General features: G+C 45.8%; 1 protein-coding gene across 2 annotated transcripts in view; it reads right to left on the bottom strand.

Annotated features, from left to right (window-relative positions):
* Positions 1–17,281, bottom strand: part of LOC138638589 (low molecular weight phosphotyrosine protein phosphatase-like) — a 55,992-nt gene that overhangs the window by 24,549 nt on the left and 14,162 nt on the right. For both annotated transcript variants that reach the window (XM_069727995.1, XM_069727994.1), the window contains exons 3-5: positions 6,253–6,366; positions 4,252–4,313; positions 3,582–3,687 (exon numbers count right to left, since the gene is read on the bottom strand). In XM_069727995.1, coding sequence (XP_069584096.1) covers positions 3,582–3,687; positions 4,252–4,313; positions 6,253–6,366 — 282 coding nt within the window. The remainder of the gene's footprint in view (positions 1–3,581; positions 3,688–4,251; positions 4,314–6,252; positions 6,367–17,281) is intronic.

Below are 17,281 nucleotides of genomic sequence, written 5' to 3'. Positions count from 1 at the left end.
TTTTTTTTTTTTCACTAAGGTTAGAATAGGGGTAGGGGTAGGGTTAGGGGTAGGGTTAGGGGTAGGGTTAGGGTTAGGGTTAGGGGTAGGGGTAGGGTATTTTCAGCCATTTTAACCCTAAAAAAATTCCTAGAAAACACACAGACTCTGGCTAGAAAACTGCATCAAAAAAACGCATCAAAAAACGCATCAAAAAACGCATCAAAAACGGACCAAAAAAGGACCAAAAAAAGGACCTGCGTTTTCTGCCAAGAGCTGCAGTTTTTTAAAAAACAGTCAGGAAAAAAAAAGGATGGAAATCATGAACGTGTGAACATACCCTTATAAGATTATCTCAGCACAGGAATATTTTATGTAAACACATCTAATTGTGGAAATTATTATTATTTCAAGATTTAATGATTAAAATGAACTTTTGTTTGTGGGAAAAAAATAATTTAAGGCTTCAGAAACTGTCACAGGTTCTCTCACCTGGGTAATACTTGGGAATCCTGAAAACATGATGTGTTGGTGGACATGAGGACGAGGTTTGGGAAACACTGATCTATTATAAAAGGATTATACAACCATTCTACATGGATTTCAAAGTAAATAACCCAGCCACATCAGGTATTTAACAACGCATGCGGATTGTTTTGTGAAATCTGGTGAGATCTACTGTAAAGAAGACCTTTCACCAGTTTTATCATGTTAAACTGGCCCCATTATGAAATAATCACTGCAGAGAAATATATATACAGTATATACTCGAGTATAAGCCGACCCGAGCATAAGCAGAGACCCTTAATTTTGCCACAAAAAACTGGGAAAACTTAAATGACTCGAGTATAAGCCTGGGGGGGAGGGGCATGCAGCAGCTACTGGTAAATTTCAAAAATAAAAATAGATACCAAAAGTAAAATTAATTGAGACATCAGTAGGTTAAGTGCTTTTGAATATCCATATTGAATCAGGAGCCCCATATAATGCTCCATACTGTTCATGATGGCCCCACAAGATGCTCCATACAAAATACGCCCCATATAATGCTGCACAAAGTTTACGATGGGCCCCATAGGATGCTTCATGCAAAAATATGCCCCATATAATGCTGCACAAAGGTTGATTACGGCTCCATAAGATGCTCCATAGAAACATTTGCCCCATACAATGCTGCTGCGATAAAAAATATATATATACCGTATATACTCGAGTATAAGCCGAGATTTTCAGCCCAAAATTTTGGGCTGAAAGTGCCCCTCTCGGCTTATACTCGAGTCAAGGTGGGTGGCAGGGTCGGCGGGTGAGGGCGCTGAGGTATACTTACCTAGTCCCAGCGATCCTCGCGCTGTCCCTGCCGTCCCACGGTCTTCGGTGTTGCAGTTCTTCCCCTCTTCAGCAGTCACGTGGGACCGCTCATTAAAGAAATGAATAAGCGGCTCCACCTCCCATAGGGGTGGAGCCGCCTATTCATTCCTCTAATCAGCGGTGCCGGTGACCGCTGATAGAGGAAGAGGCTGCGGCACCGAAGACCAGGCAGAGGGACAGCGCGAGGATCGCCAGGACTAGGTAAGTATAGCATATTCACCTGTCCTCGTTACAGCCGCCGAGCGTCGCTCCATCTTCCCGGCGTCTGCGCTCTGACTGTTCAGGTCAGAGGGCGCGATGACGCATATAGTGTGCGCGGTGCCCTCTGCCTGATCAGTCAGAACAGAGACGCCGGAACGAGACGCCGGGAGCTGCAATCAAGGGAGGTGAGTATGTGTTTTTTTTTTTTTTATTGCAGCAGCAGAAGCGGCGGCAGAGATTTATGTGGAGCATCTATGGGGCACAGTGAACGGTGCAGAGCACCGTATATGGCACAGCTATGGGGCACAATGAACGGTGCAGAGCACCGTATATGGCACATCTATGGGGCACAGTGAACGGTGCAGGGCACCGTATATGGCACATCTATGGGGCACAGTGAACGGTGCAGGGCACCGTATATGGCACATCTATGGGGCACAGTGAACGGTGCAGAGCACCGTATATGGCACATCTATGGGGCACAGTGAACGGTGCAGAGCACCGTATATGGCACATCTATGGGGCACAGTGAACGGTGCAGAGCACCGTATATGGCACATCTATGGGGCACAGTGAACGGTGCAGGGCACCGTATATGGCACATCTATGGGGCACAGTGAACGGTGCAGAGCACCGTATATGGCACATCTATGGGGCACAGTGAACGGTGCAGGGCACCGTATATGGCACATCTATGGGGCACAGTGAACGGTGCAGAGCACCGTATATGGCACAGCTATGGGGAAATATGAACGGTGCAGAGCACTGTATGGCACAGCTATGGGGAAATAATGATCTATTTTTATTTTTGAAATTCACCGGTAAATGCTGCATTTCCACCCTAGGCTTATACTCGAGTCAATAAGTTTTCCCAGTTTTTTGTGGCAAAATTAGGGGGGTCGGCTTATACTCGGGTCGGCTTATACTCGAGTATATACGGTATATGACATACTCACCTCTTGTCCTGAGCAGGAGGGGACACCGGCACTTGCGATATTCACCTGTCTGCGTTCCACCGCCGCACGCCGCTCCATCTTCCGCGTCCTCCGCAGTGACTGTTCAGGCAGATGCTGCGCACTAAACATGTCATAGCGCCCTCTGACCTGAACATCACAGCCAGAGGACGCGGAAGACAGAGCGGTGTGCAGCGGTGGAACGGGGACAGGTGAATATCGGAATGCTCACCCTCCCAGTTATGCTCACCTGCTCCCGGCGTGGTCCCTGGCAGCTTCTCACTGACAAGATGATCTCCAGGCGCCGGCAGCTTCTTCCTATGTTCAGCGATCACATCGTACCGCTCATTAAAGTAATCAATATGTGGCTCCACCCCTATAGGAGTGGAGTCGCACCCATATTCATTACTTTAATTAGCGGTACCACGTGACTGTTGAACACAGGAAGAGCTGCCGGCACCCGGAGACCATCAGAGATGCAGGAACCACGCCAGGAGCAGGCGAGTATGTGACAGTGCCGCTCCCCCTTCCCCGCTGACCCCTGGGACAACGACTCGAGTATAAGCCGAGAGTGGCACTTTCACTAAAAAAAAAAAAAAAAACTCGGCTTATATGGTATTTATGATTTTCTCCTCATCTCTGTTGCGATATTAGCTAGTAAAGATTACATGCTAATTTGCTGTAACCAAGAGGGCATTCGCAGAGATGGTAAACTCACGCAGTGAACACTTTCCCTCTGCATGACAATGCAAATCATAAGCAGGCAGTGTCATGCTGGCGGCAGGGAAGCTCCTCCCCTTAAGATTAAATACAAAATAAAACAAAAAATGCACAACGTTTCAATTTGCTCTGCTGGTCATCATTCCATGATGTGGCCAGTTTAAAATACTAAAATTGGTGAAAAGTCCTCATCCTTTTGCGTATGTGCACAAGACGGTGTTTTCCCTCAAGTGTGTCTTCTGACGTCCTTTGTGGTGACTTTGCCACCAGCACTGTATATGTTTTTATTTCACAAAAAACATTGGTGGCTTCCAAGCGAAGCATTGTTTAATGGTAAAAAGAACTTTAGCCGAAACTTACGCGATATGGGTCTTCAATAATGAGGCATTTTTGAGGATCGTAACTTCCAAGGAGTTCGATTTTAGCTTTGCAGTTTTGCACTTGGCTACTTTTACCTGTCAATTCTCTGCAAAACAAGAGCCACACATTTAAAAATATCACGTGCGTCACCTAGTCTAGATATCTGAGGAGAGGGGTCCTACATATGAGACCACCGAATTGGAGGGACATTTCTTAAAAAATTTAAAAAAAAAAAAAAAAACACACACCCCACAACACCAAGACAGTTGAACTAATTCTTACAAAAATACATTCACATTACTAAATTGTAGGCAGCTTCACAGCTTTTAACATGTGAAATTTTTATCATCACGAATACGGATAGAAGCATGCCCCTCTGGAATAACGCGGTACATGAACATGCATTCCATGGTGACCAGAAAAATGCCCATATAGAAAACTGCCCACACTAACAAAATAAGTTTATTAAAAGAGGTCTAATAACAATTCCAGTTTATTAAAGGGAACCTGTCACCCCCAAAATCGAGGGTGAGCTAAACCCACCGACATCAGGGGCTTATCTACAGCATTCTGGAATGCTGTCATTAAAAAAGGCACAATTTATTTAACAAAATTGTAGCAAGCAATTATAAAGTAATGGCTATGCCTTTGGAAAGAATAGTTCACTGACCTCAGATTATTTTCATCCATGCATAGAATGTAGTCATAGGAGAGGAAATCATCATTTGTGATCTGGATATAAAAAGAAATACTGGATCAACCAAACATATTGACTACATTACTTCATACTATTGAGTTATGTAACAATTCTGGCAAAGTCGTGATGCTCCTCGGACTAAAAAGTGGCCATGGCGCCAATTGTACAGAAGTGATCATTGATCCTGCATGTACGACTAAACCAATAATTCCTAGAAAATTAACAGTGGCGTTCCATACCCCATCTCCTGAAGCACAACTTTAGGCCCAGAACAATCCTTATGTTGGTAAAGGGGGTTCTCGGAAATGTTATCCCAAATTAAAAGTAGAATAATTTTACGGGTCCAGTCTTTGACTATGTTCTAGCAAAGTTTTTCGAGAAAATAAGTGAAAACTCTACAAAATCTCAAAAACTTGGAGTTTCTGCTACGGAAACAGAGCATAAAACTGCACATAGCATTTAGCTATATAAGAATATGCTTTTGGTTGAAAAATGGCTTTATACCAATAATCGTTATATTAACGGACCCAAAACTGTAGACTATAATAACTCAGTGGATGAAGAAGAGTTCTATAAAAGGAGTAAAGAGACCCTATTGCACTCCTACCAGCGACATACTACCGAAGATCCTACAAAGCAGCTACAGCCTTACTTTTGACAAAGAGCTGCCAGAGGAACAATCAGGATTCAGAAAGGGCAGAGGAAAAAGAGATGTATTTGCTAACCTTAGATGGATAATAGAAAAAACAAAACAATAATATAACAAAGAACTATTTTTGCTTCATCGACCATGTTGAAGCTTGGAATACCATGGAAGATATGGATGTGCCGAACTATCTGATTAGTCACATTAGAAACATTTGCATTGACCAAGAAGCAATAATCTGAACAGAACACGGTTCAAAGTAGAGCAAGGCGTCAGACAAGGCTGCATCTTGTCATCATTTCTCTTCAATTTATATGCAGAAGCTATTTTCAGGAAGCCTGGACTTGCTGAAAAAGAATGAATCAAAATTGCTGGACAATCTGAAATAGGCAGACGATGCAACATTGATAGCAACAAGTGTAGATGTAATGAATGACTTATTACAGAGTGTCAAGGTGGAAAACTCGAGTGTAGGACTCCTACTCAATACAAAGACAAGGATATTGACTACTGCCAGGTACGATGGGGACACATTTGAGATGGACGGCGACGAACTGGAAGTTGTAAAGGACTTTAACCTACTCGAATCCATGATCATTTAAGATGCAGTGACAACACAGGAAGTCAGTAAGAGAATAGCTATGGACTAATCAACAATAAAGTCACTGGACAAAGTCTACAAATTGAGGTACATTTCACTGGCGACAAAGACACAGCTTCTAGTCTTTTCTGCAGTAACATATGGATGAGAAACCTGGACGACAAAGAAACAAGACAGAAGGAGAATTAACACCTTCGAAATGTGGTGCTGGAGAAGGATGTTATCAATACCATGGATGGCAAGAAGAGCAAACAAATCAATTTTGGAATAAATCAAGTCATACAAGTCACTCGAAGCAAGGATCACCAAGCTACGACTTGCCTACTTTGGACACAAAGAGAAGAGAGCAATCACCGGAGAAGGACAGCATAGTTGGAAGAATAGCAGGAACAAGGCGAAGAGGAAGATCAGCAACCCAATGGCTTGCTACTATAAATATGAAAGACACTGGTGGACCTAACTAGACGTGCACAAAAATCGATCTTCCTACTGAGTGTTCATCCATCAAGTCACCATGGCTCAAGATCGAGCTGAAAGACGTTAATAGAGACCCTGGAAAAAAAATTAAAATCCCAAAACACTGGGCTGTCTCCAGTAAGACACGGCACAACAATATGGAAATTACAAAACAGCAAGAGCGTCCCTGCCAAAAAAATAAAAGCTTGCATAATGGATAGGATTGAATCTTGAATCTGGATTCAATGACGGAAGGAACAAGGTACATTACCTGCCTGGCAGTGTGATTCATAGAAACGCCGTGCTTCTTCATACAGTTCTGGCCACGATAGTCCGGGGGGTTTCCTATTTTATAAGTAGCGGTGGCCGCACTGTCTATGTTCCACTAGAATACAAAGACAAAACAGTCCAATTCACCGGCACATTTATATACGCCATTATCAACCTAGCAACGAGTTTAGTACTAAGAGTTCCTGGTAGTTTTAAGTGGTATTCATTCATATTTTGAAGAAAACCTTCTTTATATTCATATGTAAATTAGCTGCTTACAGCACAGTGGGTGGGACTGCACAACTCCAGAGTTCCAGCTATTCACCTCCTGCTATACTGATCAACAGCAATGAGCTATCCCATAAAACAAAGAAAGAGTGCTCAAAATTACACAGCCCCACCCACTGTGCTCAGATAACCTCATTTGCATACCAACAAAGCATTCTTTAACTATTAAGTTATTTTTAAACTAAAGGAATGGCCTCTTTGCTGAAAGAAGTTGTTCAATACTTGGACAACCCCTTCTCATACCACACGTTTGACCCCTATAAAATAAGTTTATACTCCCCTCCCGTGCCAGTGCTGTTCCAGCAGTGTCAGCACTAGTTCTCCAAGGGGCTCTTGTGCGGCTGTTAAAACACGTGACCCTGGCGCACAATCAGCGCAGGCGTCACTGTCCCCGCCTTCGGACAAATTGAGCGTGACGAGGAAGTCAGAGACCAGCTGCAGACCGGACTTCCTCTGTCACACAACCGCACAAGAGTCCTGGGACCGCGAGTGCTGACACCGCTGGAAGGCTGCCAGTACAGGAGGGGAGTAGAAGCTTTATTTGATCAGAGCCAAACATTGAGATCAAGAAGAGGTTGTCCTTGTAGCGGACAACCCCTTTAAGGCCTTCAGACCAGGGCTACATGGTGCCAGACTGAACAAAAATAGAATTAGTCTTACCGGTAATTCGGTTTCTAGGAACCTTCCACGACAGCAGTATCGGAGGAGGTCTCCCTGCCCCAATATGGGATAGGAAATAAAGAGGTTAAATACCACTCCCCTTCCTGCAACCACCAGTGTTTTTTCTGGACACAGTAGCTTGTATAGTTACCACTTAAGTGCAGGAATCATCCTATAAGAATATCAGATAGGGAGGGAAATTAGTGCTGTCATGGAAGGTTCCTAGAAACCGAATTACCGGTAAGGGTATGTGTCCACGTTCAGGATTGCATCAGGATTTGGTCAGGATTTTACGCAGGTAAAATCTGCACCAAATCTGCGCCTGAGGTCACTGGCAGGTCACCTGCGTTGTTCATGCGTTGTTTGAGCATTGTAAGGACATGCTGCGTTCTGAAAAGACGCGCCGCATGTCCGTTTACGCGGGTCTGCCGCATGCGTCTTTTAATGCATAGTGGAGACGGGATTTCATGAAATCTCCTCCACTATGCTGTAACATCTGGACGCTGCGTGTTTGACGCTGCGGCTCTATGCAACGTCAAACACGCAGCGTTTCCTGAACGTGGAAACATACCCCAAGACTAATTCTATTTTCTCCAGTCACGTTCCACGACAGCAGTATCGGAGTAATGCCAGCAGCTAATTTCTTAATTTCTTAGGGAGGGGGGTGGGGGACAATTGCCTGCAGAACGCGTCTGCCAAACGATATGTTCCTATTGAAATGTAGGCTGAAGTGCCTGGTGAATGTGTGGACTGACGACCAGGTGGCGGCTCTGCATATCTGCTCAGACTATGCATTCCCTATCTCTGCCCAGGAAGTCGAGACTGAACGGGTGGAGTGGGCCTTCAGCGATGCCGGAGGTGCAAGCTCCTGAGTTGAATACGCTAGACAAATGGCTTGTTTGATCCAGTTAGCGATTGTACTTTTAGCTGCCATTTTGCCTTTATTCCCTTCTGTCAGCTGGACGAATAGGTTTTGGTCTATCCTCCAATTTTCAGTCTGTTGGAGGTAGAAAAGGACCACCCTGCGGACATCCAGGGTTTGAAAGGCTTCTTCCTTCAGATTAGAGGGATTTGGACAGAATGAAGGTAAAACGATATCCTGACTTTTGTGGAAATCTGAGACCACATTAGGCATAAAGGAAGGGTCTAGCTTATGGATTATGCTATCCATGGTGATGGTTAAGTATGGCTCCTGTACTGACAAGGCCTGCAGCTCTCCTATACGCCTAGCGGTAGTGATTGCTACTAGGAAGACAGTCTTAAGGGTCAGGATTTTTAAGCTGATGGTTGGACCTCTAGCTCTCAGAATCTCGGCCTCAGTAACCAGGCTGCCAGTTTCAACCTGTGTAAGACTGGGTGTAGCAGGGGTCCCTGCTGAAGAAGGTTGACTATCTGGGGCAGAAGTATCGGGCGCTCTAGAGACACATCTGTCAATGCGCTGTACTAGCTTCTTCCTGGCCACATTGATGCCACCAGAATCGTTGTGAGTCGGTCTGCCCAGATCTTTTGTAGTGTTCTTGCTAACACAGGAATTGGCAGGAAGGCGTATGCTAGAGCGAACTTCCAAGGATGGGAGAAGGCATCCAGTCCTTGCGCTTCGCTTGAAGGAGAAGAAAGTGCTCGACTTCGTGTTCTGACTGTTGGCAAACAGATCCACGTTGGGACTTCCCCCTCCTCCGGAGCAGGGAGAGGAAGACGACTTGGTTTAGAGACCACTCCCCTGGATGGAAGTCCCTCCTGCTGAGGAAAATCACTTGAGCATGGTCTGATCCCTTTATGTGCACTTCTGTGTTAGATAGGAGGTGTTTCTCGGCCCAGGAAAAAAGTCCTTGCAGCGGTTAATTTCAGGCTGGTGTATTTCGTGCCTTCCTGGTGTCAGAGGTAGGCCACTGTAGTCGTGTTGTCGGACATTACATGTACATGGTGACCTTGGATAAGGGTAGATGCGGCTTTTAGCGCCTCCTCTACCACTTTTAGTTCCCTCAGATTTGAGGAACTGGACCTGATGTTTGGGGACCACAACCCCTGAAAATGGGAACCTTCTACTATGGTGCCCCAACCTCTGGCTTGTTTCCGTTGTGAGTACCTTTAGAGGAAGTTGATCCCAGCCGACTCCCTGTTGAAGGATTTGGGAGTTCAGCCACCATGAAAGGGAGGATTTCACGTGACTGGGAAGAGGAATCTTCCTGGTTAATGCATTCTGGCGTCCTTTCGAATGCAGCAGAATGTGGGATTGAAGGACTCGTGTGGGCCTGGGCCCAGGAGACTGCTTGGATGCATGACGTCAAAGAGCCCAGGATTGACATAGAGTCTGTTAAGGTCGGGGTCCTCCGATTCCTGAATCTGGAAATCCTCTGGACGAGTGTTGTGAATTCTGTGGCAGAGCTCCCTCCTGTGGTCACAAGTGGTACTTCGGCTGATTCTCTTTGTGAGCTTCCGTTGGTGGAGGAAAGTGGTACTGCGGCTTCTGAGTTTCCTTCCTCAGGTGATGTGGTGAAGTCGTTAGGTGCTGCTCTATTTAACTCCACCTAGTGCTTTGATCCTGGCCTCCAGTCAATGTTCTAGTATTGGACCTGTTTCCTCCTGGATCGTTCCTGTGGCCTGCTGCTTTGCATAGCTAAGTTCTGCTTTGCCATTTTGTTTGCTGTTTTTTCTGTCCAGCTTGTATATTTGTTTTTTCGTGCTTGCTGGAAGCTCTGGGACGCAGAGGGTGTACCTCTGTGCCGTTAGTTCGGTACGGAGGGTCTTTTTGCCCCCTTTGCGTGGTTTTTGTAGGGTTTTGTGTTGACCGCAAAGTTACCTTTCCTATCCTCGCTCTGTTCAGAAAGTCGGGCCTCACTTTGCTAAATCTATTTCATCTCTACGTTTGTCATTTCATCTTAACTCACAGTCATATGTGGGGGCTGCCTTTTCCTTTGGGGTATTTCTCTGAGGCAAGGTAGGCTTATTTTCTATCTTCAGGCTAGCTAGTTTCTCAGGCTGTGCCGAGTTGCATAGGGAGCGTTAGGCGCAATCCACGGCTGCCTCTAGTGTGATTGGAGAGGATTAGGGATTGCGGTCAGCAGAGTTCCCACGTCTCAGAGCTCGTTCTATGTTTTTGGGTTATTGTCAGGTCACTGTATGTGCTCTGACCTCTATGTCCATTGTGGTACTGAATTACCTTATCATAACAGTACTGGAGGTCCAAAGTACTAATGATTCTCAATAGAGGGAAAAAAGAAGTTCTAAGACCATTTTTTTTCCTCTGCACTGTGTTTTGCCTTTTTTTCCCCTAGACATTTGGGTGGTTCAGGACACAGGTGTAGCGATGGACATTAAAGGTCTGTCTTCATGTGTGGATCAGCTCACGGCAAGAGTACAAAATATTCAAGACTTTGTGGTTCAGAATTCTATGTTAGAACCGAGAATTCCTATTCCTGATTTGTTTTTTGGAGATAGAACTAAATTTCTGAGTTTCAAAAATAATTGTAAACTATTTCTGGCTTTGAAACCTCGCTCCTCTGGTGACCCAGTTCAACAAGTTAGGATCATTATTTCTTTTTTACGTGGCGACCCTCAGGACTGGGCATTTTCTCTTGCGTCAGGAGATACTGCATTAAGCAATATCGATGCGTTTTTCCTGGCGCTCGGATTGCTGTACGATGAACCTAATTCAGTGGATCAGGCAGAGAAAAATTTGCTGGCTCTGTGTCAGGGTCAGGATGAGATAGAGGTATATTGTCAGAAATTTAGAAAGTGGTCCGTGCTCACTCAATGGAATGAAGGTGCGCTCGCAGGTATTTTCAGAAAAGGTCTCTCTGAAGCCCTTAAAGAAGTCATGGTGGGATTTCCTATGCCTGATGGTCTGAATGAGTCTATGTCTTTGGCCATTCAGATCGGTCGACGCTTGCGTGAGCGTAAATCTGTGCACCATTTGGCGGTATTACCTGAGCTTAAACCTGAGCCTATGCAGTGCGATAGGACTTTGACCAGAGTTGAACGGCAAGAACACAGACGTCTGAATGGGCTGTGTTTCTACTGTGGTGATTCCACTCATGCTATCTCTGATTGTCCTAAGCGCACTAAGCGGTTCGCTAGGTCTGCCACCATTGGTACGGTACAGTCAAAATTTCTTTTGTCCGTTACCTTGATCTGCTCTTTGTCATCGTATTCTGTCATGGCATTTGTGGATTCAGGCGCTGCCCTGAATTTGATGGGCTTGGAGTATGCTAGGCGTTGTGGGTTTTTCTTGGAGCCCTTGCAGTGTCCTATTCCATTGAGAGGAATTGATGCTACGCCTTTGGCCAAGAGTAAGCCTCAGTACTGGACCCAGCTGACCATGTGCATGGCTCCTGCACATCAGGAGGTTATTCGCTTTCTGGTGTTGCATAATCTGCATGATGTGGTCGTGTTGGGGTTGCCATGGCTACAAGCCCATAATCCAGTATTAGATTGGAAATCCATGTCTGTGTCCAGCTGGGGTTGTCAGGGGGTACATGGTGATGTCCCATTTCTGACTATTTCGTCATCCACCCCTTCTGAGGTTCCAGAGTTCTTGTCTGATTACCGGGATGTATTTGATGAGCCCAAGTCCGATACCCTACCTCCGCATAGGGATTGTGATTGTGCTATCGATTTGATTCCTGGTAGTAAATTCCCAAAAGGTCGACTGTTTAATTTATCTGTGCCTGAGCACGCCGCTATGCGGAGTTATGTGAAGGAGTCCTTGGAAAAGGGGCATATTCGCCCGTCATCGTCGCCATTAAGAGCAGGGTTCTTTTTTGTAGCCAAGAAGGATGGTTCACTGAGACCTTGTATAGATTACAGCCTTCTAAATAAGATCACGGTTAAATTTCAGTACCCCTTGCCGTTGTTATCTGATTTGTTTGCTCGGATTAAGGGGGCTAGTTGGTTCACCAAGATAGATCTTCGTGGTGCGTATAATCTTGTGCGTATTAAGCGAGGCGATGAATGGAAAACTGCATTTAATACACCCGAGGGCCATTTTGAGTATCTAGTAATGCCATTCGGACTTGCCAATGCTCCATCAGTGTTTCAGTCCTTTATGCATGACATTTTCCGAGAGTACCTGGATAAATTCCTGATTGTGTACTTGGATGACATTTTGATCTTCTCGGATGATTGGGAGTCTCATGTGAAGCAGGTCAGAACGGTGTTTCAGGTCCTGCGTGCTAATTCTTTGTTTGTGAAGGGATCAAAGTGTCTCTTTGGTGTTCAGAAGGTTTCATTTTTGGGGTTCATCTTTTCCCCTTCTACTATCGAGATGGATCCTGTTAAGGTCCAAGCCATCCATGATTGGACTCAGCCGACATCTCTGAAAAGTCTGCAAAAGTTCTTGGGCTTCGCTAATTTTTACCGTCGCTTCATCTGCAATTTTTCTAGTATTGCTAAACCATTGACCGATTTGACCAAGAAGGGTGCTGATGTGGTCAATTGGTCTTCTGCTGCTGTGGAAGCTTTTCAAGAGTTGAAGCGTCGTTTTTCTTCTGCCCCTGTGTTGTGTCAACCAGATGTTTCGCTTCCGTTCCAGGTCGAGGTTGATGCTTCTGAGATTGGAGCAGGGGCTGTTTTGTCGCAGAGAAGTTCTGATTGCTCGGTGATGAAACCATGCGCCTTCTTTTCCAGGAAGTTTTCGCCTGCTGAGCGAAATTATGATGTGGGCAATCGAGAGTTGCTGGTCATGAAGTGGGCATTCGAGGAGTGGCATCATTGGCTTGAAGGAGCCAAGCATCGCGTGGTGGTCTTGACTGATCATAAGAACTTGACTTATCTCGAGTCTGCCAAGCGGTTGAATCCTAGACAGGCTCGTTGGTCGCTGTTTTTTGCCCGTTTTGACTTTGTGATTTCGTACCTTCCGGGCTCTAAAAATGTGAAGGCGGATGCTCTGTCTAGGAGTTTTGTGCCCGACTCTCCGGGTTTATCTGAGCCGGCGGGTATCCTCAAAGAGGGAGTAATTGTGTCTGCCATCTCCCCTGATTTGCGGCGGGTGCTGCAAAAATTTCAGGCTAATAAACCTGATCGTTGCCCAGCGGAGAAACTGTTTGTCCCTGATAGGTGGACGAATAAAGTTCTCTGAGGTTCATTGTTCGGTGTTGGCTGGTCATCCTGGAATCTTTGGTACCAGAGAGTTAGTGGCTAGATCCTTTTGGTGGCCATCTTTGTCGCGGGATGTGCGTACTTTTGTGCAGTCCTGTGGGATTTGTGCTCGGGCTAAGCCCTGCTGTTCTCGTGCCAGTGGGTTGCTTTTGCCCTTGCCGGTCCCGAAGAAGCCTTGGACACATATCTCTATGGATTTTATTTCAGATCTTCCCGTCTCTCAAAAGATGTCAGTCATTTGGGTGGTCTGTGATCGCTTCTCTAAGATGGTCCATTTGGTACCCTTGTCTAAATTACCTTCCTCCTCTGATTTGGTGCCATTGTTCTTCCAGCATGTGGTTCGTTTACATGGCATTCCAGAGAATATCGTTTCTGACAGAGGTTCCCAGTTTGTTTCGAGGTTTTGGCGAGCCTTTTGTGGTAGGATGGGCATTGACTTGTCTTTTTCCTCGGCTTTCCATCCTCAGACTAATGGCCAGACCGAACGAACCAATCAGACCTTGGAAACATATCTGAGATGCTTTGTTTCTGCTGATCAGGATGATTGGGTGTCCTTTTTGCCTTTGGCTGAGTTCGCCCTTAATAAATCGGGCCAGCTCGGCTACCTTGGTTTCGCCGTTTTTCTGCAACTCTGGGTTCCATCCTCGTTTCTCTTCAGGGCAGGTTGAGTCTTTGGACTGTCCTGGTGTGGATACTGTGGTGGACAGGTTGCAGCAGATTTGGACTCATGTAGTGGACAATTTGACCTTGTCCCAGGAGAAGGCTCAACGTTTCGCTAATCGCAGACGCTGTGTGGGTCCCCGACTTCGTGTTGGGGATTTGGTTTGGTTATCTTCTCGTCATATTCCTATGAAGGTTTCCTCTCCTAAGTTTAAACCTCGTTTCATTGGTCCGTATAGGATTTCTGAGGTTCTTAATCCTGTGTCTTTTCGTCTGACCCTTCCAGATTCTTTTTCCATACATAACGTATTCCATAGGTCATTGTTGCGGAGATACGTGGCACCTATGGTTCCATCTGTTGATCCTCCTGCCCCGGTTTTGGTGGAGGGGGAGTTGGAGTATATTGTGGAGAAGATTTTGGATTCTCGTGTTTCAAGACGGAAACTCCAGTATCTGGTTAAGTGGAAGGGTTATGCTCAGGAAGATAATTCCTGGGTCTTTGCCTCTGATGTCCATGCTCCCGATCTTGTTCGTGCCTTTCATTTGGCTCATCCTGGTCGTCCTGGGGGCTCTGGTGAGGGTTCGGTGACCCCTCCTCAAGGGGGGGGGGTACTGTTGTGAATTCTGTGGCAGAGCTCCCTCCTGTGGTCACAAGTGGTACTTCGGCTGATTCTCTTTGTGAGCTTCTGTTGGTGGAGGAAAGTGGTACTGCGGCTTCTGAGTTTCCTTCCTCAGGTGATGTGGTGAAGTCGTTAGGTGCTGCTCTATTTAACTCCACCTAGTGCTTTGATCCTGGCCTCCAGTCAATGTTCTAGTATTGGACCTGTTTCCTCCTGGATCGTTCCTGTGGCCTGCTGCTTTGCATAGCTAAGTTCTGCTTTGCTATTTTGTTTGCTGTTTTTTCTGTCCAGCTTGTATATTTGTTTTTTCCTGCTTGCTGGAAGCTCTGGGACGCAGAGGGTGTACCTCCGTGCCGTTAGTTCGGTACGGAGGGTCTTTTTGCCCCCTTTGCGTGGTTTTTGTAGGGTTTTGTGTTGACCGCCTAAAGTTACCTTTCCTATCCTCGCTCTGTTCAGAAAGTCGGGCCTCACTTTGCTAAATCTATTTCATCTCTACGTTTGTCTTTTCATCTTAACTCACAGTCATATGTGTGGGCTGCCTTTTCCTTTGGGGTATTTCTCTGAGGCAAGGTAGGCTTATTTTCTATCTTCAGGCTAGCTAGTTTCTCAGGCTGTGCCGAGTTGCATAGGGAGCGTTAGGCGCAATCCACGGCTGCCTCTAGTGTGGTTGGAGAGGATTAGGGATTGCGGTCAGCAGAGTTCCCATGTCTCAGAGCTCGTTCTATGTTTTTGGGTTATTGTCAGGTCACTGTATGTGCTCTGACCTCTATGTCCATTGTGGTACTGAATTACCTTATCATAACAGACGAGGTCAAGTTGACGGTCCCTGGGTAAGAAGGATATTCTTTCCCCTGAGTCCAGAAGAACTCCCAAGAATTTTTTCCCTCGAAGATGGATGGAGATCCGACTTTTCCAAGTTCAGAATCCATCCCAAGGATCTCAGGATATCCAGGACCTTCATCACATCCAGATTTAGACGAGGAATGGATGGAGCGACAATAAGAAAATAGTCCAGATATGGGATGATACAGATCCCCTGTTGTCGGATGAAGATCACTGCCTCTGACATGATCTTGGTAAAAACCCGTGGAGCTGACGAGACTCCGAATGAAAGGACATTGAATTGATAACGGCTGACCCGATGGTCTTGGGCAACTGCAAATCTGAGGAACTTCCTGTGGTCGGGATGTATGGACACATGATAATAAGCGACCCTCAGATCTACCGTAGCCATTACCCAATAATGAGAGGGATTGCAGATCTGACTGATTCCATTTTGAATCTTTGATATTTGATCACCTGATTTAGGGGTTTCAGGTTTATGATGATCCAGTGTTTCCCCAGAGGGCTTTTTTTTTTAACCAAAAATAGGTGAGAATAGTGAGCCTCTCCGATTTCCTGTTATGGTACCCAGAAAATCACCCCTGCCTGGAGCAGACCGTGAAGATCTGAAATCAGGGATTCGAGACTGTAGTGAGGTAATGGTCAAGCGGTGAGGAGGACTCTCAAATTCTAACCTTAGGCCTTCCTGTATGGTACGCAGGACCACTAATTTGTGGTGATGGCCTGACATTGGGAGAAAGCCTGAGAGTGAGCCCCCGACTGGAGAGCAGTCATTGCTTCTCAGGAGCCTACTGATGATGGGGGAAAAGGATGTTCCTGGTTTTACCCCCTTTTGGGTAGCTCCACTGACCCGTTTTACCCTTACGCTTGTAGTCTCTCTGGGGAGCTTGCTCACGAGAGGGACGAAAAAAGCGTTTCCTAGAGCTTCTCTGCTCTGAAAGATCTTTCTTTTTATCTGTAGCCTTGTCTAAGATTTCATCAAGGGCTGGTCCAAACACTGAAAAGGAATACCACAGTTTGGACTTGGAGGTAATGTCACCTCCCCAGGATTTAAGCCATAGAGCTCTCCTGGCTGAATTGGAGAGAACTGCAGACCTAGCGGCAACACGTACAGACTCAGCGGAGGCATCTGCAAGAAACCCCGTTGCCTTCTGAAGAAGTGGTAGAGAGTTTAGTATCTCTTCCCTTGAAGTCCCCTGAGAAAGGTGATTTTCTCATGTATGTAGCCAGAGGAATCTGGTTCTGGCAACACATTTTGAGGCCACATTTGTTTTTAGTAGATTGGTGGATGTGACCCAGGATTTCCTTAACAAGCTATTGATTTTCCGATCCACAGGATCTTTGAGCTGATAGGAATCTTCAAAAGGAAGAGCCGTCTTTTTGGTTACCCTGGACATCTGTACATCTATTTTAGGTATCTGCCATAAAGAACAGTCCCTATCAAGAGGGAAGCGATTCTTTAACTCTGACGGGACCTTTAGCAAAAATAACTGCGACCAACCGCTTCGGGTAACCATCAATGAGTTTCTTACAATGCTCTGCTGGAATTTTAGACCATTCTTTTGGGCAAACTGCTCCAGGTCCCTGATATTTGAAGGGTGCCTTCTCCAAACTGCCATTTTAGATCTCTCCACAGGTGTTCTATGGGATTCAGGTCTGGACTCATTGCTGGCCACCTTAGAAGTCTCCAGTGCTTTCTCTCAAACCATTTTCTAGTGCTTTTTGAAGTGTGTTTTGGGTCATTGTCCTGCTGAAAGACCCATGACGTCTGAGGGAGACCCAGCTTTCTCACACTGGGCCCTACATTATGCTGCAAAATTTGTTGGTAGTCTTCAGACCTCAATTCCATGCACACGGTCAAGC

Source organism: Ranitomeya imitator, chromosome 5 (assembly GCF_032444005.1).
Source record: "Ranitomeya imitator isolate aRanImi1 chromosome 5, aRanImi1.pri, whole genome shotgun sequence".
NCBI lineage: Eukaryota > Metazoa > Chordata > Amphibia > Anura > Dendrobatidae > Ranitomeya > Ranitomeya imitator.
This window is presented reverse-complemented; position numbering and strand designations above follow the sequence as displayed.